The sequence below is a fragment of the Sceloporus undulatus genome, chromosome 1, assembly GCF_019175285.1.
Source record: "Sceloporus undulatus isolate JIND9_A2432 ecotype Alabama chromosome 1, SceUnd_v1.1, whole genome shotgun sequence".
Taxonomy (NCBI): Eukaryota; Metazoa; Chordata; class Lepidosauria; order Squamata; family Phrynosomatidae; genus Sceloporus; species Sceloporus undulatus.
The window spans coordinates 251,919,595-251,947,488 of NC_056522.1; the positions used below are offsets into that span (position 1 = coordinate 251,919,595).

The 27,894-nt window shown below is 43.5% G+C and overlaps 1 protein-coding gene across 3 annotated transcripts in view; it reads left to right on the forward strand.

Moving 5' to 3' along the window:
- ASIC4 (acid sensing ion channel subunit family member 4) overlaps nt 1–27,894 on the forward strand; it is a 145,512-nt gene that overhangs the window by 106,228 nt on the left and 11,390 nt on the right. For 2 of the 3 annotated variants that reach the window (XM_042449921.1, XM_042449939.1), the window contains exons 2-9: nt 5,897–6,041; nt 7,482–7,609; nt 11,132–11,291; nt 13,697–13,753; nt 14,801–14,954; nt 15,154–15,245; nt 16,240–16,319; nt 19,193–19,297. In XM_042449921.1, the coding sequence (XP_042305855.1) occupies nt 5,897–6,041; nt 7,482–7,609; nt 11,132–11,291; nt 13,697–13,753; nt 14,801–14,954; nt 15,154–15,245; nt 16,240–16,319; nt 19,193–19,297 (921 nt within the window). Of the gene's footprint in view, nt 1–2,434; nt 3,041–5,896; nt 6,042–7,481; nt 7,610–11,131; nt 11,292–13,696; nt 13,754–14,800; nt 14,955–15,153; nt 15,246–16,239; nt 16,320–19,192; nt 19,298–27,894 lie in introns of those variants that run through there. The other variant, XM_042449931.1, reaches the window with a different exon arrangement.

Sequence of the window (27,894 nt, forward strand, 5' to 3'; positions counted from 1 at the left end):
TCTTAACATGGTGCACCTCTTGCCTACAGAGTCTCACAAGACTTTTTTGTTTAACAATTTGTACCCATTAACTCCATTTCATGTCTCCTTTATTTAGTGGGGAGGAATACAGACAAAACAAGTCAAAATGAAGAAAAACCAAAGTTCCTTGACCAAAGGGTTTGGTTGTGGAATAAGCCTCTGAAATATGCAAGAGGCAATGTTAAAATAAAGCCATGTTCAATGCTCAAATGTGCTGTTTGGAATGGGGAGGGGGGGTGGCCAGAAAGGGAAGTACATTTCCGTGATCTGTCTACAAATAATGTCAAAATGTCTTCCATTTTGATCATGCCTAAGAAACATGCATTTATATTAACATTTCTAAAAAAAGCCTCAATTTATTGTGTGTCCTCCATTTTTATAAAATGTGTCCTCCATTTGAAAATGTTGTCCTGCATTTGTCCTACATTTGTCCCGGTTTGGAGGTCCTCACTTATGGCAACCCTACTATCATATCACCTCTTAACCTTCTCTTCCCCAGGCTAAACATCCCCAGCTCCCTAAGTCTTTCCTCATAGGGCATAGTTTCCAGACCCTTCACCATTTTAGTTGCCCTCCTTTGGATACGCTCCAGTTTCTCAATGTCCTTTTTGAATTGTGGTGCCCAGAACTGGACACAATATATCAGGTGGGGCCTGACCAAAGCAGAATACAGTGGTACTATTATGTACAGTCGGCCCTCCACATTCCCTGGGAGTTAGGGGAACAAAACCCCTGCGAATGTGGAAAAACTGTAAATAACCCCCCCCCCCAAATGCAGAAGTCAGTTAAAGGGATGGGTGGGTGGGGAAAGAAAAGCAAGTGCATATGCTCCTCTTCTTTCCCCTGCCCTTCCGTCCCTTTGATTACCACCCTTCCCACCGGGAAAAGGGGGGAGGAGGATCGATCCCTTCCCATGCCTTTCCCAGTGGGAAAGCTGCCTGGGGAAGACAGCTATCCCACCAGGATAGAGGCGGGATTGGCACACGCACCCTTCCTGGCTGCTTCTTCTCTCTGGGCTTTTTTCCATGAGGGGGAAAACCTCAGGAGGAGGAATGCACACACAGGCAGCCATGACCTCTCCCCAGTAATTAAAACTGCAAGTGTCAAAGCCGCAAATGTGGAGGGCCAACTGTACATTTGTTTATAGCATAAGCTTTTATGGACTATAACTCATTTCATAATTATACTATTTCATCATTACTATAATACTAATACAGTATGAGTACTCAATGATGGCAATCCCAGGATGCAATATTTCTTGCCAAACCATGATACCGCAGAGGGACTATTGTGACAATAATGCCAAAATGAAGCATTAGTTTTATTTTGATGCCAATATGACACAATGCACATCAAGGCCACAGAGCATAGTGTTCTGTAGCAGTCATGTGAAGATTGTACAAGCTGCTGTTTCTCTGAACTGCACTACCAGTGTCCACTCCTGGGCTATGAAGCTGAGTGGACAGCGGCAGGCATTTCAGGCTCCTAAAGCTTATCCAAGAGTGTTGAGAACTCAGTATTTTGCTGTGTCTGATGCTGTGGACTGGGAGGTAGAGGGAACACCCTGTTAAACTGTTGCCACTCCCTAACGCTAACAAACAAGGTTTTTAGAACTGTCATGGTATGTGTGATGTGTGCAGTGAACTGACAGTGCTTCCCTTTGAACATTGTAAACATCTCCCCACTCTTCAACCCAGTATGTTGGAGGCAATATTGATTAAATGATGCTGTTGGCTATGATGCTGGTGCACAGGATTTGAGTGTGGGTGGGCAAATGAAAAGTGAATTTGGGGATATGCTGGGCCCTAAATAAAAGGAGAATGAGTGGAGATAGATACTGAGGGAGGATAAGGGATACATCACATTGAGCTTAGTCATATGAAGTTTGTTTGTTTGTTTGTTTTTGTTTGTCTTTAAAACCACACTATAAGAATTCTTAAGAGCAAACAAAAGGGATGATTTTTGTACATAAACCTAGTCATTTTAAACCGAGCTCATAGATCAGTTTAACCTAACAGGGCAAAGGAACTCTTTTGACTAGGAATTTCATTGTTGAGTGTGGAACCCAGATGACAAGGTCATTCTCTTTGAATGGGCAACGGCACAGGGGACCAATTGTGCAGCTGCCTTCTCCCCTTTAGCCCTCTCACCTGAGGTGGCCAAAGGATGTTTGAAGGATTACTGGAAAGGGAAGGTGTTGATGTGGGGAAGGTATGCCCCTCCCTTTGCTTATCACAGAGCAGCTAGAGGCAAGTGACACAATTGGCACACCGTGGTGGAGGGGACTGTGGGCTCCCTGCAGAAAGCAAAACATTGCAGATGAGAATCTCATTTTCCCTTGGGTGGAGCCCCAGGGAAGAGCTAGGACACTTTTCCTCAGGGCTGTGCTGCAACATCTGTTGAACTGGGGGTCTCTGTGGTTGTGAAGATGCCCCTGTCCTGCTGTCCAGACAGGTCTCGTCCTGTGCCCCACTTGGATGGCTCCCTGGCACAGGTGACCTCTCGCTTCCTGCGCATGACCAAGCTTCATGGACTGCACTACATGGGCTCCCACCAGCAGTCGTGGGCCCAGCGCCTCCTCTGGAGTGGGGCCTTCTTGGCATCCGTAGGGCTGCTGTGCACATGGTCAACCAACCGGATGCAGTACCTGCGCTCCAAACCAGTGCACACCAGAGCCCACATGCTTTGGGACCCAAGGATGAGGTTCCCTGCTGTCACCTTCTGCAACCACAACCCAGTCCGCTTCCTCCAGCTCACAAGGCCTGATCTGTACTCTGTAGGACACTGGCTCGGGCTGACCTACAAGAACCACTCCATTCTCCCCAATGTCCTAGAAGAGCTGCCAGAAGAGCAACGCCCCTGGCTTATCCACCTGGCCAACTACTCACGATTCCTGCCACCCCGCCTCTCTCCACACACGATGGAGAGCTTCTTCCATCGCCTGGGCCATCAGATTGAGGACATGCTGTTGGAATGTCACTTCCAGGGCAAACCTTGTGGGCCTCAAGACTTCACCCCTGTGAGTGGCTTCCATTCTACTCCTAGTTTGGGGATGGAGGGGATAAGATGATGTAATAGACTCAGCATCAGGCCATGGGAGAACAATTCAGTCCTTGAAGCTGTAATTTGCATGTGTGTTAGCCACCTGTAAGTGGCGCAGTGCATGTGTTAGCCACCTGTTAGTGGCATCCTGACATAAGTATCTGTAAGTCATACTATACATGTGGGGCAAATTATTTGTTACAGCACAAAAGATGTAGTCTTCTGATAGCAGCAGAAGCAGAATTGCATATATAGCAGTGTTGTCCATTGTGCACTGTACAATGTTGCTATTCTACATAGGGATTGTGTGATGCTGGTGTATCTTATCTCCATGTGCAGGTATTTTCTGTACACTCAGGGGATATTGTATTGTAGCTTTTGAGTACCCTCTTGATTCACATTGATATTAGCAGTACCTTGACTTGCGATGGAGTGTGGATTATCATTCAGTATTAATTAATTACTGCAAAATTAAAGTGCCCTAAAAGTACATACTCAAGAAACAGACACCACCCTAGAAGGTGGTAGCAGAACATATCCAGAAAAGCTGGTGTTCTCCTTGACCCAGAGCTTGGAAAATTCACATTTCAGTCTAGAACTCTCAGGATCTTTAAGCCACTATAACCAGTGGCCATGTTCGCTGGAGGATTCTAGGAGCTGAATTCCAGAAGTTTTCTAAGCTGTGCACTGACCTGCCCTTTGACCTTTCCTTTGACAGTTCAGAGGTCTCTGGGTTCAAGCGCCCTTGTCTGTTGTAGAGAGATGACATTCCTGATTACTAGCTCTTCTTGATCCTAAGACTATTGGTTTAAAGTTTCGGCAACTGAGTTGCAGAACAAACATAGCCTCAGGCTCACTGTTGCTATGGGGGCATTTGCTACCCTGAGCTCCTTGGTAATGATCTAACAGGATTGTGACAATTGTATGGGGTGAAATTCACTAATGAAGAGTGGGGCTAGATTTAAAAACCTGCATGTGAAAAACTGTTCATGCATTGACTTCCATGTGATTAGGACACTGAGGTATGTTGATTTCTTCAGCACAATGTCCAAAGCAACATGCAAGGTAGGCATTTGTGGGATTGCCTTTTTCAAGTACCAAAATATACTGATGAATTTAGAGCACTGTGTAGTTGACTGGGGATGTGATGTTCATCTGCCTCAGGCAGCAAAATCCCTTGGACTGGACCCACCAACCTATGGGCATCTAGAAATCGCTGCAGGGATGGGGTAGCACTCCCTGATAATTTGATGCCCTCCTTCACACATATTTGCTTTGAAGGGGGGTTTAACTGATGGAACTTCATAGCAGAGAAGGCTCATGGAACTCATGGAAGAACTAATGGAACAATCCAGAACGAGAGGGATGTGGGAGGAGGGGGAGGACTGCAAGGTTTGAGAGAAGAAAACAAACAGTTTAGAGGGGATTGAGGATTGTTGATGTTTTTCATCTAAAAATAATGTGTCCCACTGCAGTGGAGTGGGCTTGTATGAAATCTAAAGTTGGATCTGGACACTAGTAAGAGAATTGTATTTGGTTTTCAAAAACTGTTGAAAAAGCATCCACTTTAGTTTTGTTTTCTTAGCAGTCAATATGGCTTCTTCCTTAGTGCCTCAACAACATTCTGACTGTATCTGATTTCTCCCTTAATAATCTACTTGTTCATTTTGATATACACTATAAGTTGTATGTGATTTTAAGGTGCCTGAATAGCGTTGGTCAGAGTATTGTGTGTATCTAGTGAACACAGATAGAGAAGTAGTTTCAGAGTGGTTGTGGCGAGGCAGCTGTATTTCTTCAGGGCTCTGGATGTGGGTTGATGTCTTCACTTCAGTAAAGACATCCTGCAATGCAGACCACCTCCTGGATTTGTCTTGTTAATGTCCATTCCACCCTTGACCTGTGTTAAAGTGATTTGGTAGATTGGGGTATTTTTCTCATATCTGTGTCCCTCTATCCACCACTCTCTGATTTCTAAGGATCTGATAGCTTTTCTCCATACATTTGAAATGTCTCAGATTTCATGGAACATGACATATGATGTAAAATCATGAGAGGATTTTTGCTGGTTCCAATAGAAAGCCCAGCTACTCCAGCATTGCCTTTCTCACATTGCCCAGACAGATGCCCCTGCAAATCCTAGCAGCCAGGCATGTAATTTGACTCTCTGAGAAATGCAAGCACCTTCTCAGCTAAATCTATCACCTTCTCACAGTCTTGCTACTATCTGACTTGATGCAGGGTTTTATACCCATCTCTACTGTACTGAGGTGGCCTATCCCTTGATATGATTGAAGTAGCTGGTGGGACCACCTGGTGGATTGTATAAGAACACAGGAAGAGCCCTGCTGGATAAGAGGAAAAACCCATCTAGTCAAGCATCTGGAACACTAACTGCCTTTTGGGAAGTCTTCCAGCAGGATGCAAGTTCAACAGCACCCCTCATTTTTCATTTTTCAGCAACTGATGCACAGGTTGGGTGAAGAACCTTTGTATCACCAAATGTTTTGAGCAGCAGTTCACACAGCACCTTAATTGGCCATGCTGGGTGGAGCTGACAGGAGTTATTATAGGACAAAACACCTAGAGGGGTAAAAGTTCTTCATCACTGATGTAAACTTTGCTAGCCATAAGGAATGGCCAAAGAGATATGTTGTCGGGCTGATGGATGAGCCAAGAGCCAGAATAACAGGGATGATTATTCCAATTTCAAGCCAAAAAGCCAACAGAGAGGAGTGGGCAGGCTTCCTACTCCTTCCATCAACATTGGCATGAAGATTACTTGTTGAGGTTTTGGCATGATAATTCCCTCTAATATGCCCTGTCTCCACAGGTCTACACACGCTATGGGAAATGCTACACATTCAACGGTGACCGAAACAAACCACGGGTGACTCGCCAGAGTGGAATGGGCAATGGGTTGGAAATCATGTTGGACATCCAGCAGGAGGAGTATCTGCCAATCTGGAGAGAGACCAGTAAGAATTGGAGTGGCACTGGGTGGAAGCCCAAAGGAGGGTGTTCTGGAGTCATTATTTCAGGAGCTCTCATTCATGTCTTTAAACATCCTACCCCAATTCTCTTGCTATATAATTGTCTAGACTGTAAAGCAAATGGACTGATAGCTGGGTGGCTACCTCTGGTAAACTCATAGTTAACTAAAGATGAGCAGAATATATAATTAACAGCAAAAGCAATACACCCTATTCTTACACTGAAGACAATGACTCAACAGCAGTAGCCGTATCTCTCTCTCCCCAAGCTTTTCAGTTACTATGATAGGTTTTTAAAAATGGCTGGGGCTATTCAACATTGGCCACTTGGTTATACAGTCACCCCTCCTTTTTTGTGGGGGATTCGTTTTGGACGCCCCCACACGAAAATGAAAAAAAAAAAACCATGCATATTCAAGCCCTATTGGCCTGGACGGAGGCGCGGTTCCACAGGAGCTCACCCCATTTTAACTCCCTTTCTTTCACCACCACCCCCCATGGATAATTGAGGGGTGCAGATCCCAAGTCCATGAGAATAGAGGGAGGACTGTATACATGTAAGTAATGTCTCCAGGCCCAACCTTCCCCAACCCAGCTGAACTGAGTGAGAGAGTTCTAATTAGCTGATGATCAGAGCAAAGAGGAAGATATTTCCTGTCTCCTCCCATCAGCGAAAAAGACTGCAAACAGGAATTACAACATGGGTCCTTCTTCTGATTGTAGCAACCTTACTCACTGATGGGAGGAAGCTGGAAACATTCTCTTCCTTGCACCTCAATCTGCAGTTGAACAGACTTCCATTGCCGAATATGACTACTGACTATTAAGGTGGGCTGGGGAGCATTTGCGTAGTCTTACATAAGACTGTGTAGTCTTACTAAATATGGGGCAGGCAGAGATCAGTAACACTAACTAGTCTAGGCTATGCATCCATAACTGAAACACAATGCCATCCAATTATAGTTACAATATCTATCACCAGTTTGTACATACCATCACTTCAAACACATCAAAATCTGTTGTGTATTGTATTGCTTTATTTTTACCCTGCCTTTCTTCCAAAATAGGACTCCAGATGGCTTACAAGATAAATGGAAATACAAGTAAAAGTGCATGTAGATTAAAAACATATAAAATTTTTACATTAAATGGTTGGAAGATCCAAACCCCCATGGCCTTGAATGGTGCATATGTGTAATCTTAAATATTGTAATATGTAAGAATAATTGAACAGTATGTTTTATTAATGCTTTTAATATTTGAGAACTAATAGGTCCCCTTAATATGGCAGGAACAGAGCTGCTTTCATAGTGGTTGGAAGGTGTCACAATGTATAAATGTAAAGGAGAGCATGAATATGTTATACCCATTGTATTTCTTGGGTATGGATTCATTCAGCTATGACACCATTGCTTCCCAATGCAGATGAGACATCATTTGAAGCTGGAATTCGGGTACAGATCCACAGCCAGGACGAGCCACCTTACATCCACCAGTTGGGGTTTGGAGTCTCTCCTGGTTTCCAAACGTTTGTCTCCTGCCAAGAACAACGGGTAAGGGCCATGGGGGAGGATGTGGGAGGACCTCCAACTATAGAAAAAGTTAGTCAGGAAATGGGGGAGAGATGTCTACCAGTGGTAAGAGGTGTATGCTGGAAAGGGCTGGAAATAATCTGGCCCTCCAGATTATTAGGACTACAGCTCCTCAAATCCTGTACCAGTGACTATGTCAGATGCAGCTTTCAGAAATCAGTGTTCAAAGCACCTGGTTTCCACAGGGAGATATGCCTTTGCCTTTTATAAAATAGTCCTACAGTACCCTATCAGCTGTTGAAGGTGAGATCCTCTGTAGTGTCTTTGGTTACATGTTATTCAAAGATCCTTAAAGTATCTAGTCATAAATGCCAATACAGCATACATGTGATATCCCTGGAATATCAACCAGATTAATTGGGAAGGGGAAGGATTGCTTCCACAGAGAATTTCACTGAACAATCAAAAAGTCTCTCCCATCCAATTTCATGCAGAAGCTCAGATGTATGACACCATAGTGAATTCCACTTAATGGATCATACAATGGACCCACATGGATATTTTAAGCAAAACTTTCTTTGTTGTAGGGGAATTTCCTTGCTGACAGCTTTTTTTGGGGGGTGGAGATGTTCAATACACTCCACTCCACAGCTTTCAAACTACCTCTAATGCACCATCAGTGTAAGCACTGAAATGTTTGCAGATGTTTTAAGGGGATTGTTTTAGTATTTAAAGCCCCTTTGAAAGAAGCATATTTACTACAGGATTAAACTATTTTAATGGTGATACCTCCCCTCCCCCCAGTGCCAACAATTGTGATTCTTTTTCTCTGAAAAAGAAATGTCAAAATTTCACCAAACTACAGTTCCCAGGATTCTTTGGGGAAGCCTTGAAGGTTAAAACTGTATAAAAACAATATAATTTTGTAGTGTAAATATGCTCTAAGAGGGGGGAAAAACCAAAGATGTTATTATTAATGGCCCTCAAGGAGGTGTCTTACTGACTGCCTCTTTGCTGACAATTGGGGTCAGAGGAGAAGCCTGAGATGGTAAAATAACAATTCCTGCTACTGGAGTAAATTATGCATGGTGATTTCAATCAGGGAGCAAAAAAATCTAATCCAAGATGCCATTTTCTAAAATTTATCCTTTGATCAGACATTATATTCATTGCACTGAACTGTGTCAATTTTGTGCCTCCTTTCCCTCCTCCCACCCCATTCAGATTAAACCCCACTAATGCCACCTTGCTTTGTTTTAATTTTAGCTCAGCATCAGCATCAGGCAGTGGGCAGTTTGAACATTTTCATACATATCAATGAAATGGCATATGCGAATGAACCAATCCTCCTTCCCTCCAGCCGAGTGGGAACACTGATTATTCATCAAAAGCTTCATTTCTAGGCTCAAAGAACTCCATGGCATTACAATGAAAGAAAAAACATTCACCATTTTCTAAAAAAAAAAAAAGGACAAAATCAACATGTTGTTATTTGAAGGTTCATTTCTTTGCATTCTGTCACCGTCTGCAAGGGGAGGTGATTGGTCACAGCAGGTAGTTTTTTGAGTTAGGTATTGATCTTAGAGATATGTACAAACCAATCCTTGGCTTTTTTTACTATTCATATTTAGGATTCACATTGCATATTTCAAGCATTCAAGGTCCAGATAATAGATAAGAATGTTTTAAAGGTTTTTTATTATTGTGTTCCTTCCAAGTCATATCTGACTTATGGCAACTAAGGCAACCCTATCACAGATTTTTCTTGGCATAATTTGTTTAGAGGGGGCTTGCCTTTGCTTTCCTCTGAGACTGAGAGAGTGTAACTTGCACAAAGTCATCTAGTGGGTTCCCATGTATGAGCAGGAATTCAAACCCTAGTCTCCTGGAGTCCTAGTCCAACACTCAGATCATTATATTACACTAACTTTAAAGGTACTGTACGTATAATCACATGAACACTTATACAACAGCCTTGTGAGTTGGATCAATATTATTATTAACCTCAGATTGCATCTTGGGAAGGGAATAGGTGCTGTGGTCAGAGCTTGGAAAAGTTATTTTGTATTATTATTATTATTATTATTATTACAGTACTTCTCCCAGAGTGTCCATGCTGGCTGGACAATTCTAGAAGATGTGTTCCAAAAAAGTAACTTTCTCAAGCTCTGACTGAGGTTATGACAATATTGACTCTTCTGTGGCTATTGAAAGAGGGCACAGTTGCTAATAAGATTTGAACTGGAGGCTTCCACAGCCCAGATGTTTAGCCATTACATGGTGGCTCTCTATGAAGATCTACCCTATTTCATGGTAGAACAAAAACACAGATTCATTTCACAAATCCATAGTGAGAGTATAATAAAATGTGCATACTTGACTCTGAAATGTCAAGCAAATTGGTAAGATGTGGATGTAACTATATTTCTTTCCAGCCTTAATATGGAGTTCACAGATGATGCCTCAGGCACAGGATTGAATTTTCACACTGATGGGAGCGACAAACAGGCACCATGAGGATTACTTTACAGCAGAGCTTGTTGGGTATGGGAAGGGAGGGTGCAGTGGAGAGACTGAAAGATGGACTTTGTCAAGGGCCAGAGCTTGGAAAATTATACTTTTTCTTCTTGGGTTTATGTATGTCCCACCTTTTCCACAAAGCTGGAACCCAAGGTCAATTACTCAAATTGGCAACTATTAGAAATTACATAAAAATATTGTTATGTACCTTCAAGTCATTCCTGACTTATGGTGACCCTAAGATGCACCTACCACATGGTTTTTTTGGCATGATTTGTTCATGAGTGGGGTTGCCTTTGCCTTCCTTTGAGGCTGAGAGAGTGTGACTTTGCCAAGGTCACCCAGTGGGTTTCCCAGGCAAAGTTAGGAAACTTTGCACCCTTGTCTCCCCGTGTTCTAGTCCAGCACTGAAACCACTGCACTGTATGTGTAGATATAGGTTTTAAAAAAAACCTCATGTACTAGAACAAAATGAAGCAATCCACAGAATTAAGAACAAATTTAAAACACTTCTTTTAAAAAGACAAAAAAAGTAAATAAAAACAGTACAGTAGACTATCAAAAGCCCCTTCCTCATAACCAGTTCCAAAAAGTCTGTTGGAATAAAAAGGTCCTGTGTTCTTAAGGCAAGCACTTTGTCTCTTTCTGCCCCTGTCCTTGAATGGAACCTGCTGACAAAAGAACATCAAGGAGCAGGGCCATCCTAGCTAGGAAGGGAGCTCTTGGGACTAAGAGAAGCCACTGAGAAGACTTTCTACATTCCTACAAAACCTCCCTATCAGGATATTGGGACTGAGCAAAGGTCTCCCCTGAAATTCTCAAAGCTGCAGAAAAATACAGTCTTAGGAAGCCACAGTTTGGTCTCTGACCCCCAGAATCCCCAAGCAGCATGGCCAAAAAAAAAAAAAAAAGGAACTTTTCCATGTTCTTCCCAGAGCTGCATTGGGAGAGGTTTCCCTGGCTTTCCAGTTGGCCAGGGTACTGGTTTGTCTTGGCACTTAGCCTGCATCCCTTCTCCTGCAGTTGACGTATCTGCCCCAGCCGTGGGGGAGCTGCCGGGCCAGTGTGAAGGGGGAACAGATACTGCCTGGCTATGAGAGCTACAGCATCGCCGCTTGTAGGCTGCAGTGCGAGAAGGAAGCCGTGGTGCGGAACTGCCAGTGCCGCATGGTTCATATGCCAGGTGAGTTGACCTTTCCCTGCCTTAACCCCATGCACCTCCAGTTGCCTTCTAACACTGGGGCTTCCTTGTGTATAAGCTAGAAAAAGTCATTTTGCCTTGTGCATTACACTATTAATCCCCTTCTCCCCCATCCTTGAATGAAACAGTCTGCATTCAACAATTAAAACCATGAGATTTTTCCCATCACACTTTCATTTTCCGGGAAAACCTTCATCTGATAAATGTTTCTGTGTCATATTAATATGAAAGACACGGGAGCAAAGCCAGCTCTGAAGGTAGCAAGCCTTTGTACTCTGTATCCCAGCTTTATTTAAACTAGCATCCTCCAGATGTGTTGCACTATAACACATCATCCCTTTCCAGTTCAATATATTTAGAGGGTGCCAGGTTGCAGGATGTTTCTTTACACCTACCTAGTCTTTGACCCTCATACTCTGTTGAGCCCACTGTCTTTAAGGATAAGTACCTTATCAAAGTTGGAAAAAAATACCTTTGTTTCACAAGCCCCAGGTCAGTATGACTTTACTTGCCCAGAGCTTAGAGCTTTGCTCCAGACACGTGACCTTCCTTGTCTCCATAGTGACTACAGTCAGGCATTTGGGCACCTTAGAAAAATAATAATGACACTGTGTCTCCTCCAGGGCTTGGAAATAATTGGTGAAGTGTTAATTTGTTACCCCTTAGTCACTGAGATTTCCAGCAACAAATATAAAATGTATTATTTTGATTATTAAATGGTGACAATACATTTCCCACTCATTACTTTAATTCACTACTGGCCATTTTTCATTGATTTAAATGATTTTTAAAAATCATTTAATGAGCCAACCAGTGAATAAAACCAATAAAACCACCCAATATTTTAATGTTAACATATCAGATTTTGTTGGCAATTTAACAATAACAAATTAGTGCTACTGCTGCCATTTCTGAGCTCTGCCTCCTCTATCATAACCTATAGGATCGGAGGTCTTCTCTTCTAGTTCATTCTGGACTGCCTTCATCTTCCCCACAGCCTTCTCAGAGCTTCTCACCACAGCCATATCTCAGTTAACAAAACCTCTGATAATGAAGCTCCACTTTCAAAGGCATTTTACAGCCCAGTCCACTTCTCCTCCTTGTTCTCTGCCTAGCTGGAAATTTTTAAGTAGTGTCATCACCGGGAAGATGGTGAAGGAGGGCTGGAGAAACGCAGACTTCTGGTGTTGCATTGCAGCAGAACATCTGCAGTAAACAATGCAACAGACAAAGCTTGAGCTGGGTATGAACAGGATTCTAGTCTAGTTGATCCTGTTATAAGCCTGTCTACCTGCCTACATCAGGCAATATAAACAGCTGCCTCCAGAATCCCTTACTAAGCATGAATGAACAGTAGCAAAACAGAGAGAAAAGGGGAGAGCAAATGAGCTTGTCTTACCAACTCCCCCAAAGTATGTTTTAGAAAAACAAACACATAGATCTATAAGTTTAGTCACCAAAATGGAAATTATAAGAAAAGTGGAGGCTGTAAAAGCCATCCCTGGATGTATTTTGGAAGAAGCCTTCAAGTGGTCTGTAGAATGTTCGAAATGTTTTTGTTTACTTATGCAAGGACTGCCTGATACATTGACTTCATTTTACATGTGCATATTGTTAGGCTTTTGTAAAACATTTGCTGAAACATGGTCAACTGGATTTGTGGTGTAGGAACGTATCCCTATTTTTTCTATGTTATTTCTGCCTCCAGTACTAAATTTTCCATTTAAGAAGTAATGTCCAGAAATACATCAACTTTGTTAACTGAGGTATATCTCTACCTGCATCAGATGAACTGGAATTTTATTGACAAAAGTAGGATTTTATGTTGTTTTTGTTACTCCTATGGAAGTTATTGCCTTTCTGAGCTGGGTCACTGAGCCCCTCAGTCTAGAGGGAGCACTCCTGTTGACCCAAGCTCTGAACCCAATGGAATCTTTTTCACATTCCTCTCATTGGGGTGATTCCCACTTAGTGCTATATAGCTTACAAACCTGCATAAGTCAACATGACAAATATCTATGCAGAGTGTATGTCCTACTTATATCAATGGGCCTGCCCTAAGCATGCCTATACAGTATTTAGATTTGACCCATGTTGCCACTTGGAATCCTTAAGTTTGGATTTTCCTTTCTTATGACATTACTGCCTACCGGCCAGCAGAAACATGATTGATGATTCCCAAGGAAGCTGGATTCCCTCACCATTCACTTTTGTCAACAGGCCCTTAGTAGGCAGCATAAAAAAGAAAAAACTTTCTGTCTGTAATCCTAGCCAATCACCAACAATTGCAGCCTCTTCTCTTCCTGCCACCCACTCATAGTATGCCCTCAAATTTGGGTGAGGAGGACATAATTAAGTAACTTACTAACTGGCTCATTCTCTGTCAGGTAATGAGACCATCTGCTCACCCAATGTCTACATTGAATGTGCTGACCACACACTAGGTAAGTATTTCTCTAACTATTGTGCCCCAGAGTGGAGCAGACTTGGAAAAACCAGATAGTAAAACCCAAGAGGAGCTCTTGGGACTTTGGTGAGAGCAGCTAAATACTTGGAATATTTAGCATTCAGACAAGAGTAGGGAGCCTCCAGCTCACAGATTAGTTCTGTCCTACAAAGCCTCATCAGTCAGTCCACTGGGACCCCACTCGGAAAGGCACAGGGCAAGGAAACCCTGCTCCACTGGGGCCATGAACCTAAGCTACCCAGCATGACATGCAGAACTTCCCATTGACCCACCTGCCATCCTATTACTCAGCTGATCAGAAAACAGCTGAACAGCTAGGAAAGCAACACCTTAGTATCTGTGTGAAGGACAGCATTGGTGTGTGTGAATGGATGGATTGGAGAATATGGCAAGAGAAAAGAAAAGAGTGGGAGTGTATGTGAGAGAACAATGAGGGGGAGAGAATGACTGTGAATGAGAAAGAGTGCATTAATGTATGGATGTGTGTCCTCTATCCAGAGATCTCAGGGCAGCGTCCAATAAAACCATTCAGAAGAGTAATTTAAAACACTACAAATAATTCAAATGATTTTAAAAGGCTAAAAACATATTAAACAATTTACCATACAGGTTAAAAAGACAGATTAAAAGAGTTAAAATGCTTTAAAACAAATGTCCCCTCCCCACATGCTGATGATGTCTCATTGTACCCCCTGCCTCCCCTAGTGACAGTCAGATGAGGTGGTGTAACCTTGCTTCAGTCCCACTGTGTGTGCCCCCATGTACCTTTCTCACCTTAATCCCCATTTCCCCATGTGGTGAATGCCTGAGCTGCAGATTTATTGGATGGAATTCTAGGCCACAGTGAAGACCTCTGAGGTGCTACTTCCATCCTTTATGTTATCTATTTCTGAATTAGACCATAAGAGATTATCTCATAGACTGTGGTTCTCTTTCCCATATTATGGATGGGTGGTTGGTGGTACTCTTTGGTGAGATTCCAGAGCATCTCTATCATGCCTTGTACATGCCATTACACTCACAGATACAGCTGTGGAAGATTCCCAGGAACGTTGTGTCTGTCCCACACCTTGCAACATGACACGCTATGGCAAAGAGATCTCTATGGTGCGCATTCCCAACAAGGGATCAGCCCGGTACCTGGCTCGCAAGTACAACCGCAATGAGACCTACATCCGGTGAGTGGTTCATTGTTGATGAAGTCATGCTCCCACCTGTATCTGGAGCCAGTAGGTGGACCTCTTTGGCTGTTGAAGGACAGCAAACTGTTAAAAATATGGGCGCAGTGAGAGACAGTGTGGTAGTATATAGGAAATCTCAGGCTACAAATCCTTTCTCTCCATATTTCTCACTTCTTACCATTCCCAATGTTCTCAGGGAGAATTTCTTGGTGTTGGACATCTTCTTTGAGGCACTAAACTATGAATCGATTGAGCAGAAGAAGGCATACAACCTGGCAGGGCTTCTGGGTGAGTCAACTAGCCCTCTGTCTCATACCATCCATGTGCTAGGGCTAATATTCTGGAGGCAATGTGAGCTTTGAGATAGGAAGATGAGTATACAGGAAAGTCAACAAACACTACAGGCAAATTGTCACGTTTATCCAGAGAAAGTCATGGTCTTGGCTCAATATTTGGTTGGTCCAACTGAGAAGCAATGCCACACCCAACTCCAAGACATTATAGCAGGGCTGATGTGTGGCCCTCCAGATGTTGGACTGCTGTTCCCATCTGCCCCAACCAATATAGTAAATGGTGAGGGAAGATGCCATCTGGGCAGCGGCACCATTCTCACCCCTGCTTTATAGAATGAGGTGGTCCCTTCTATATACTACCCCTTTGGACAGCTCTGGTCTCCATCACTATTGATCCCTCAACATAGCAAGGAAGACAAAGAGCAGCCCAGTAGCTCACTCTTTTAGCCTGCTCTAACTTCTAGAATCTTCCACAGGACAAACCATAATTCAGGAGTCATAATCTCCACTACTTGTTCCTCAACCAGCAGAACAGTATCTTTGCAACACCAGCTGCCTGCTTTGCTTTCCTACATGCCTGCTTCTCTTTCTCCTTCTCCAGTTAGAGCATTTAATTTTTCAATCTGAAACATGGAAAGCCTCAAAATTCTCATATCTATGGAAAAGAATAAGAGATTGGCCTCAAGGGAAATGGAGAATGTATCACCCACTTTATTTTTCCTAAGTCCAGGGCTTGGAAAAGTTACATTTTTTCAACTACAACTTCCAGAAAGCTCCAGCCAGCCAGCAATCCCCCTCTCAAATTCTCCCCTAATCAAAAAAGTAATTTTTCCAAGTTATTCCTCCAGACTGTCCATTCAGTCAGTTCCTCTCCTAAACCATTTCAGTAACATCCAACACAGTGGCAGTAATCTGCCACTTGGACCCTCTCCACAGCAAAGCCCTCCCCAACAGTTAAATTATTGCTGAAATTATTCCTTCTCTGCTAGGGGACATCGGAGGCCAAATGGGCCTCTTCATCGGAGCCAGTGTCCTCACTGTCTTGGAAATCCTTGACTACATCTATGAGGTGAGTAGGAATAAGCCAGACATTAGGCAGATCGAGGCAGCCAACTCGGGTGGCAGACCTTGGGTGCCATCAAAGGGCAGCATTAATTAAATTGTTCTTATTGAATGTTACTGCCAAGTATTGGGGGGTGGGAGGGAAGGTGCTTGTAAAGTTTTCTGCATGACATCCTAAAATAAATTGGGCTGGCTTGGGAATCCTATGTATTCTAATTGACTGGGAAGCATGGGCAAATTTGGAAAGACTAGGGGTCAATTCTCCCATTCCCTGAACCCACTATTGGACAAACCACGTCCTGACAATAGAACTGAAACTGGGTCAGAAGTTCATTTCTGGTTTAAAAACATAAATCCTATTTTTACTCCTCCAGAAACAAGCAAACAAACACACACACAGCCACAACCTCAAGCTATGTACTCACAATCTGATGTAAAGGTGCCTGGATAAGTACCTGGACACTTCCAGAAGTGCACTGCTTCACTTTTTGTGAAAAACATTCTTCTGGGGATGTAGATGGGGGCTCTGGGAGCTCTGAGAATTACAAAACTGGTGGCCATATATTGCCCACCCCTACATTTAATACAGAGTCACCTTCTTCCAGGTAGCTGATTATCTCTCCATTTTGTCTCCCAAAAATTGCTTACCCTGAGTCAAGACACACTACTTTACCCCGGCCCCATTCATACTGGCCTAAAAGACATGGAGGGAACTGGGATGATCCGGATGCCCCTCCCCCGAATCGCTCCGTTAGCAAGTGCCCACTACAAATTGAAATCGAATGCATTTTGACAGAAATCGAATGCATTCTGTAGATTGGCCGCTGCCAATCAAGCTATCGTCATGGTGACGTTTGCAGGGCATCGGGGGAAGTGTCCTCCCTTTTTAAAGAGCCAGGCACAGGGGTTTCAGCGGCTGAAGCAGGGAGAGAGATGCCTCTCTCTCTCTCTCTTTTTTTATAAACCTGTGGGCTTTTGGGTCAGATCTGCCCCTGTCCCAGGCAAAGGATGTGATTGCCATGCATTTTTTTAATGCTTTTAAAAGCAACATTAGCTTTCCCTTTGCTTCCCTTGCTGTATCTGCTCAAGAAGACAAATCATTCGCATATTTGCTCAAAAAAAATTGGTAAAAATGTAACATTGATTGTTTGCAACATTTGTAGCTTCTCCCTCTGCAGAAAGCAAGTGCAAGCCTGGCTCCATCTGCCTCTGGAATATAAACCATGCGCATGTTCGCTCAAAAAAAATTGTTAAAAATGAAACATACATTCTGGAATATAAACAATGCGCATGTTCTCTCAAAAAAAATTGTTTGAATTTGAAAAGGGGGGGGTTGCCTGACATGAGCTCCGTTCATGACCTGATTTTTTCCTCCTGCAAGGGAAGGAATGCCCAGCGACAGAGGGCTTTGGGCAGGGGATGCAGGGAAAAGAGGCTCCTAAAGAATGCCTTCCCTTGCTCCCTTCTGCCCAGGGCTCTTTCCTCCTCCCCCTCCCCTCCGATGAGGGGAGGAAATGCTTTGCCCTTTGCCCACCCTCTGACCTAAATCCCTCCCTCAATTTGCCTCGATCGTGATCGAGGCCAAAGTTTTCATTCCCAGGACCCGGGGTTTTTAAAAAGAAACGGTATTTGCGCCGATTTCAAAAGACCCGCGCTAGGGGCCATTTAACACGGAACGGGTGTGCAAGCCCCGGATTCGCTTGTGTGAGATTCGGGGTGAGTAGGAACTTCACGTGATTGAATCGGTTTCAGAACCGATTTTTTTTTGTAATGTGAATGGGCCCCCCCCTTATCCTGGAATAGAGCCTTATACATTTTGTTGGACTTCAGTATCCATCAGCCCCAGCTAGTATGGTCAGTGATCAAGGCTGGTGGGATACAGAGTCTAGCAATATCTGGAGAGCTGCACATTCTCTATCCCTGTCTTCATGCTGGAGCTTGGAAAAGTTACTTTTTTGTTCTAAAACTGCCAAAATGCCCTAGTGAGCATGACCTTAACTGGGAGATTCTGGAAGCTTAGTGTCTACAAAAGGAACTTTTCCATGCTTTGCCTAACCTAGTAATGTGCTTTCCACAGAATCATTGTGTCTATCGCACAATGCATGAGTGCCTTGACTGCTTGCTGAATGGTTTCAGGCTTCTCTAACTGAAAATCTAGGAAACCTCAGTGGGAACTAGGTCCATGAGACAGGACAAAAGGCAGTGGTATCACTAGCCTTGGTGCACCCAGTTTGGGGGGGGGGCTGCTAGGGTGGCAGTGGCAAGCTCATCCTTTCTCCTGCTGCCTTGCTCACCTGTGCTCCCACCCCAGCTACCCACCACCCAGTCAGACCTTATAAGAGCTACCAGGCAGTAGAGGTGGTTGTTTCTTCTCCTCCCCTCCCACTGCCTCACTCATTCTCTCACTTGCCCAGCTGCCCACCCAGGGTGATTGAGGGATGACTGGGCAATTGAGGCAGTGGGAGGGGATGGCATGCCCCTCCACTGCCTAACTTTCTTCCTAAGGAGGAAGCTAAGCAGTGCAGGAGGTGGAGGGGCATGAGTTCTTCATCTGTTGCTTGGCTTCCTCCTCAGGGAGAAAGCTGGGTAGCGGAGAAGGGTCAAGTACTGGGCACAGCAGCACTGACACACACACACACACAACCCCCTGTGACAGGAGGAGGTCCCAACCAGGTATCATCCCTCCTCTAAGGTGCCACCCAGTACAGTCCGCACCCCTGTCCCCTGATGCCACTGACAAAAGAATAATGCAAGATGTGACTTTGCAGGATTTAGCAGTTATAGTTACATGTATAGCAATACATATTTGTGTCACAAACCACTACAAAAAAATTAAACCTCATACTGTTGTCCTTCTCTTTGTCTTTTGCTGTGCTTCAGGTGATCCGTGACAAAGTGGCCCATGGCCTACGACGTTCCAAGCCTCCTCTGAAGAAGCCTTCAGGTAGCATTGCCACCTTGGGACTGGAAGAGATCAAGGAGCAGGTGCGTGTCTGTGTCTGTGTGTTTGTGCACACACATCTGTCTTTTCTCACACAGACAAGCTTCTATGGCTGCTACAAAATGGAATTCCTAAAATTAAGGGATCAAAAAAGCAAGTGAGGTGTAATATAGTTGTTTTTGCAGGTCTGAAATCTGTCCCCATTCTTAATCTTCTTCTGATTTCCTGTCTGCAGTCTCCATTTCTATCAATATTTGATCCCAGATATGAGAACTCTTCTACTTTATCTATTTCCCCTTTGTCTAGTTTGAATTTATGTAAGTTCTTCATGGTTATTATTTTTGTTTTCTTTATATTCACCAGTAAGCCTGCCTTTGCACTTTCTTCTTTTATGTTCCTTAGTACAGTTGACCCTCTGTTTTCATTCTGGACCCCCCTACCCCTGTAAAAATAGAGTTTCACATATATTCAAGCCCCATTGGCTTGAACATCGGCGCACACGAGCGCTCCTTGGGCATGCACCCCATTATTTCCCCCTCTGTTCATCCTTCGCACATAAGCACATGTGTCCTTCATGTTGTCATCTCTTTTATATAACTCTTTTGTGTATTACATCCAACATCTTTTTATTCCTTCCTGGTCTTGAATTATGTTATTTTTATTGTCATAGAGCATCACAGTCCTTGGTTTGAACTTTACTTTGATTTCCCAAATCTTGTGGAATAGGTCTCTTGTTCTTCCCTTTTTGTTGTTTAATAGTGTTGTTTTGCTGTTTGTCTGTTTAGTAGTGACTGCCAATTTGCTGTGTTACCATCAAAATTTGGTGGTATTGCAGTGCTGGTCAAAAAAAGACACAATTTTCTGAGAAAGCAAGTTCTGCAGACAGCCTGCACCTTGTTTTAAAGAATCACACTGCGGTGACAGGCTTTGGTTTTGTCTAAGTCAGCATAGGTTTTAGTTTAAAGGCACAACCACCCCTTGCAAAAGTGGAAGGACCAAGAGTTTCTGAGAGAAAACCTATTAATCAAATCCATGAATCATTAAATCCATGGAAGGAAAACCAGCAAACATGGGGAGGAGGGATTTTAAAATAACTATCCAAAGTTCCTTACCCCCCAAATAGGTTCAGTGCCTTTAATTGTTTCTTTAACCCAGAGCAGATTCACCACCTGACAGATTTGAGGGCCATTTGCCACCATTCCCTTCATTTCCAGAAAGCTTCTTTTTAAATAGGACAAGCATTCCCTTGCTTTTTTGGTCTTGGTACTGCAGTGCCAAATTCAGCAACAGGGTGCAACACCTTGTGGGTTAGGTGGGTCAGAGTGATCCCTTTGCTCCCAAGAATGTGCATATCCTGACATAGTGCTTATCAACATGTTTTTTCATCAAAGCACGTTCCTGAACCAGGAGTTCAGAGTTGCCCTTTAGATAAGCAGTCTTGGGGACTGTGCCACAATGCAACTGCCTGCTTAAAACAAATCCCAAGAAGATTGGAAAAAATACATTCACAAGCTTGATAAGAGAACAAGAAAATATATCAAAAATTTCTCCCTCCAGAAATAGTTTCTGCAAAAGAACTGACCTACAGCAATGAAGAGCTAATGAAGCAAATTGGTAAGGAAAAGAAAGATGGCAAGATGAATGAGCAAATAAATCTAATCTATACTACTAACTATTCTAAAAACATGGATAGCTATCAAAAATGTGACTCATACCCTGTCATCATAACTCTATTTGGCTTTAAATCAGGGAGCTAAGCAGTGTTAACAGTGCACCTATGAAACACAAAAGACAGAGAGGCTCTGTTATTGGAGGGCCTGAAATAGAATTGCTGGGTATTTGCTCACCTATGAAAAGGAGCTGTTTAGAGAGTGTATATTTAACAAGATGCCGATAAATCTCACCCTAAGCAAAGAAAATGATAAGACCATTTAGCCACAGAAAGGGGTGGGCTGGGAATACTAGAGACCTGAATGCAAGCTACAGTTGTTGCCTTATTGAAGCCAAATCAGCACCTAGAATAGTGTTGCTGTTACCCTATTATTCTTAACCAGGTTGTTTGTTTTTGTAAAGTGCCCCCCCCCCCAACTCCAGTTGACCTCAACTTATACTGACTCTGTAAAGACATTGCCAAGACCCCATTTCCTTTATTCAAATCCTGCAAGCTCAGGCCATAGCCTCCCTGATCAAGTCTAACCATCTGGCATGTGGTTTTTCCCTCTTTCTATGGCCCCTTTACCTTTCCAAACATCATTGTCTTTTCCATCATTGCCTTCTCATGATGCAGCCAAAGTATGACAGCCTCAATTTAGTTATCCTGACTTCCAGTGATTCTTTGGGCTTAATCTGCTCCAGGACCCCTTTGGGGCTGTTCTCACTTAAGATTTGAAACGATTTAAAATACAACGTTTTTAATAGATCCGATTCAAAATAACCCTGGTCTTATTCCGCGTTCCGAATCGCTTTTATTCTTCGTTCCCATCTGGTTTTTTAAATCGAAGTTTTTACCTGCAAGCGTTCCTACTTGGCATGAATTCGGTGTTTAAATAAATCGATTCTTCTCCTCCATACCTTATTTGGAGCTGTCAATCAATAGTACTGTACGTCAGAATGACGTAACGTTAATCCAGAATATTTGGAAGTGATTTATCTTTTGGCATCGTTTCCATTTCATTGACAGCCAGGGAGAATCCCTTCAGAGAGCCCAGAGATCAATGGGAGAGGCTTCTGGCAAAGCGAAGCTCTTTCCAGAGGAACTATGGGATAGGTTTTGGAGGGCAGCATCCTGTCTCCCAAAACAGCCAGGGAGAATCCCTTCAGAGAGCCCAGAGATCAATGGGAGAGGCTTCTGGCAATGCGAAGCTCTTTCCAGAGGAACTATGGGATAGGTTTTGGAGGGCAGCATCCTGTCTCCCAAAACAGCCAGGGAGAATCCCTTCAGAGAGCCCAGAGATCAATGGGAGAGGCTTCTGGCAAAGCGAAGCTCTTTCCAGAGGAACTATGGGATAGGTTTTGGAGGGCAGCATCCTGTCTCCCAAGACAGCCAGGGAGAATCCCTTCAGAGAGCCCAGAGATCAATGGGAGAGGCTTCTGGCAAAGCGAAGCTCTTTCCAGAGGAACTATGGGAGAATCCCTTCAGAGAGCACAGAGATCAATGAAGGAGGCTGCTGGAAAAGCAGGGAGGGAGCACTCTTCCCAAAGATTCTCTTTCCAGGGTTGGAGGAGAAGGCAGATTCCATTTGGGGAGAAAGGCTCTATCCCCCCCCCCCATTGATCAGAGCCCTTCCCTGCCTGGGCGAGATCAGATGTCTCCTCGCGAGGAGCCATCCCTTCCCTGCCTCTCCTCTGTTAGAAATGGGCTCTCCCCACACAGACTAGGCAAGGGGCCGGCCCACTCGCACTTGACTCCTCCCATACAGGTAACCCGATTCACCTCCTAACGTTCCCATTTGAAATACATCGATAACTATCCCGGATTAAAGGAAAATAGAAGGTTCGACCCTTCTATTTTTTTAAAGCGGGTTAAAGGCATTTAACGCGGTTTAAAAAAAGGACGAAAAAAAGAATCGATTTCAAATGGGCACGCATGCGGGGTGATCTAGAACCGTTCTAGGTTTAAATCGGGTTCAAATGGGCACGCCTCTATCTGAATTCGATTCGTAACCCGCGTTAAACCCCAGTGGAAACAAGCCCTTTGTTTATCTTTTTGGCTGTCTATGGTGTCTTCAGCACTCTTCTTCAGCACCGCATCTCGAATGAGTTTATTTTCCTTCTATTGACTTTCTTCACCGTCCAGCTCTTACATTCATACATGGTGATGGCGAATACAATGGCTTGGACAGTCCTCACTCTAGTAATCTCTTTGCATTTTAGTATCTTGTCCAGTTCTTCCCTAGCTGCCTTTCCCAATCCTAGTCATCTTCTGATTTATTGTCTGTATTTTCTGTTCTGATCAATATTTGAATCCAGGTATGGGAACTCTTTGACTGTTTCGATTTTCTTATTATCTAGGATGAATTCTTGTAGAACTTCCATTGTCATTGTTTTTATTTACTTAATGTTCAGCATTAAGCCTACCTTAGCACTTTCCTCCTTGGCCTTCTTCAGTAATTGTTCCAGATTTTTGTTGGTTTCTGCTAGTAGTGTCTGCATATCTTAGGTTATTAATGTTACTTCTTCAGCCATGTACTCTGACCAATAACACCATGCCATCCACAGAAACAGGTTTCAGCTGAGCTATTGTGCACACTCAACAAGGAAATAATGCCTAAGACAAAAGACAGGATCCAGCTATGAGCTAACTGAAAACAGAACAGAATGGATAGCCCCAGTCAGACCTCTGTGCAGAGATCATGTCTGAGTAGCTGTGAGCACAGAACAGTACATAATTCTACACAGTTCCAGTTCCATGGATAAGGGGACAGTATTCAAAAACTCTCCTTGTAAATTTTGCTATTATCTGAAATAGGCTGTGTGAACTTGCAAACACAGTCTTTGCTTGCCTCCAATATTCTCTTCCATAAGTTGCATTTCAGAGGGTTGTATTCTTCTTCATTTTGCCCTCTTCCTCAAATTAAGAACTATACACAGTCTTCTCCCCACTCCAGCATAAGAGGAAAAATATAGGGAAGAGGGCAGGGACTCTTGGAAAATTCAGATGAAAATGAACAGTTCAGTAAACTGGGACATCCTGGTTTAAGAACTGAGGAGCTAGCCTGATGCAACATGTTTGTCTTCAGTAACAGACAGGACTACAAGTCTGTGTTCTTTTTTTAAGTGAAATTTAACATTCGGGGTCTTATCCTTTTCATTCACATTCCTGTTGTCAACAGCTGTATTGACAACATAGACCAGTGTTGAATAAATGAAAGCATGGATTCTAATATCTCTCCACTTTATACAGTGAGCCACATATCCAGGGAGAACGCTGCACCAGAAAAATCAAAAGAGGTTCATGCCCATCTGTTCTTACTGTGGTCAAGGATTATTCTTGCTGCATCTTAGCTAATATATTGAGGACAGTTTTCAGAGAGCTCCAAAAACTGGTACAGTTTTTGTAGACTGTACAGAGAGGCTCACTGTGAACCACAGCAGCAGTCACCCACTGAAAGGAGAAGGAGGGGGGGGGGGGAATCTAAGATCCAGCAGATTGTTTGCTAATGGCCTCATTACCACATATCGACACTTTTCCCCATTGAGATTAATGGGAAGAGAAATAGATAGTGCGAAGAGAAAGAATCAGGGTCCATCCACTGATTTAGGGAGCTGAGGCATTTTGATAGTTTTTCCCCCTTCTCTCCACAGAAGTATCTGTGTCCTGATAACCTCTGTACCGTTAGTCAAGAAAAGAAATGTTTCCAATTCTTTCAGTCAGAGAGGGTGTTCTTGCAAAAGCTTAGTAGGAATAATAAGAGTTCTCTTAATGCCCTTAGCACAAGGTCTCTGGTTTGTGACTTTTCTCTTGCAAAATGATGCTGGCTGCTGGAAATTAAATCACTCATATATTAATACTTGAGACTACCTGGTCCCCTTAAAAATTACCCTGTGCCAAAGCCTGGAAACTTTACTTCTTCATTCAACATCTACAAGAGCCCCAGTGCCAGCCCAGCATAGCCAATGGCCATTCCAGTTGAGGAATACTGGGGGTTAGAGTCCCAAAATTTCTAAGGGTTTTGTGAGGCTTTCTTCTTCACTCAGGGTACTAAATTCAAAACTAAGGAGGAAAATCTGCCATAGCCATGTAGTATTGTGCTTCATAAGATGGAAAATATAGAATGCTACCCAGATGAATAAGCATTCTGGGCTACCATCTCTGGTGCTGGAGAATGTTATTTCCCTGCCTAGAACTGCCCATCCCATGCAAAGAAGATCAATGTATAAGTAAATTGTATTTGCTGTATCATTAGTGAGATTTGAGACCAACACAGATGTGCAGTCCTTTGTACCGACTTGAAAGCACTGGCCCGCCATCAATCCATTGCAAAGTACACATGTCATTGAGGATGTTGGGAAACAGATGGAAGATTCAGGTCACCCTTTTGTTTAGACATGAATGGATGGGCTTGGAGCCTGAGATTCAGGTACAGATTCAAGGACACAGAAGAGAAAATTAAGGCAGGCAAAAACTGGAAATCGTGAAGAGAGTGGAACAAGACTTCTTAGGCATGGACTACCCAGGAAAACAGTGGTACATACTGGGTATACTCAGACTGATTAAAAAAAGATTTTGTTTCTATTCATTCTGACTTTATTTTTGTAATCAATACATTTTTTGTTTATCTCAGAATATTTTCTAACACTTCCCCGTACAATCAAGAGACTTTTTATACCAGGTCCCCAAGTGGTTTTATTTTAATCCAGTATAAAATTGGAAAGAACAGGAACAAAGTCTGGGACTTTTCAATCAGTGTGCATATGGCCTCAGTGAGAGCCACTGTTCCTAGCGATGGAGAAGTGATTACTTAATAGCTTCTACTTAAATAAAGGCAACTGTTCATGCAGTGAACTCTGCAGTCTATATGGGAAAATGGGAACATGTGGATTAAAGATGTGGCCTCCTAGATCTGGGATGGGCAACTGTTATCCTCCAGATGTTGTTGAACAGTGACTTCTATCAGCCCTAGACAGTACAATTGATTGTTAAAGATCATAGGAATTGTAGTCCACCAGCAACATTGGGAGGGCTAGGGTTCTCTGTACTTGTTTTAGATAATAGATTGAAGCCACTTAGATAATAAGTTGAAGCCACTCAAGAGTGCAGAGTGGAGGAGGACAGGGACAATATTTCTCTGTGAGGGTCTTTCTCTGAAGCAGCTCCAGACTGCCTATAAATAATTCCAATTCAGGCCTGCATCCTTTTATGAGAAACGGTCAAGTTCCAGCTCCCATACTATGCTTTCCAACTCTTGATATCAACTCCCCAGTTTCCAGTACTGTTCTTTGGACAAAATATCACAGAGAGAGAGAGAGAGAGAGACCAACATCCCCTTGCTTTTTTATTCTTACTGTGGCTTTTGTCCTAAGAGGACTGCATATGGTTCTAGCATAGCATCTTCCTCCACAGTTGCCCTATTGCAGTTCCTCCCCATTCCTCCATCCAGCTCCAATCCTTATTCATTTAGAGCTCTCAGTTCTCTTGTCCTGTATCCAAAAGCAACACTAACAGAACACCAGCCTCAGAATCAATAATAAAGAGCTAATTCAAGAGTTCTTAAATTTGTTGACAAAAATCTCACCCAAGGACTATCTTCATAGAGAGGCAAATAAAGAGAATAGCTTTGCATACTTATTCTCTGGCTGAGTAAATATTTCAGTTTAGAGAAGTATGATTTTTTCCCCCCCACATAGCAAATGCTTTCATACAAAGGATCCACACTTATCTAGCTAAATGAAATGGTCCTTCTATGGTGCTGGAATAAAGCAGGATTTTACACCTAATAAGTCTCCCTTAAAACAGTATCTCACAAATGACTACAGCCCCTGAAATGGGCATAACCTGACTGCCACACCACTGATCCCCATAGTCTCTGAAAGACCGGCTAGTCACACTAAAGTCTCGAGGGATGATCTTCATATCCAGGTATGAGGTAGCTTTTTGTGATAGAATACCATGCTATTGGTGGGTCCTCAGGGCACGTTCTAGAGGTAGTGTCATTCAGCATCAAGATTTGTTTTGATAGAAGTGTTTTTCTAATTTTGTAGAGAAAAAGAAGACAGAGGGATTTCTAGGCTTGCGTGCCCCGTATCTTAATAATAATAATAATAAAATTTTATTTGTACCCCGCCCTTCCAAATAGATCAGGGCGGCTTACAGAATGCACCGTAGTGCAACAATATACAAGTTAAAAACAGATTAAAACCACAACAGTCCATAAAAACAATAAAAGACCCCATTAGCCCAACCTCACGGCCACGAGAGAGGAGGGAGGCCCACAGGATGTTTAGTCGGGGAATGCCTGATTAAATAGGAAGGTTTTGAGTCCCTTCCTAAATTGGGCCAGGGTGGTGGATGAGCGGAGCTCTATGGGCAGCGTATTCCAAAGGGCTGGGGCAGCTGTGGAAAAGGATCTTCTGGCCGTAACGGCCAGCCTTGCCCCAGGCACCTTCAGGAGTTGCTGCCCAGAAGTTCTGAGGGTGCGAGGCGGAATGTACGGGGAGAGACGGTCCTTCAGGAATCCTGGGCCCAAGCCATTTAGGGCTTTATAGGTAATAACCAACGCCTTATATTGAGCTCGGAAGCGAATAGGCAGCCAATGGAGATCTTTAAGCACAGGTGTTATATGGCTGGTCCTGGGAGCACCAGTGACCAGCCGTGCTGCCATGTTCTGCACTACTTGCAGCTTCCGAGTTTGGTATAAGGGTTGCCCCATGTAGAGTACGTTGCAGAAATCCAGTCTCGAAGTTACCAGAGCATGTACAACAGTTTCAAGGTCCCTCTGGGCCAGGTATGGGCGCAGCTGGCGAATCAGCCGAAGCTGATAACAGGTACTCTTGACCGTCGCATTCACCTGAGCGGTCAGGTGGAGGGACGAGTCAAGAAGCACCCCCAGACTGCGCACGGAGTCCTTCACGGGGAGCGTGACCCCATTCAGGACAGGTGGAACCACCGCCATTCCTGGACCAGGGGGACCTATCACTAGTA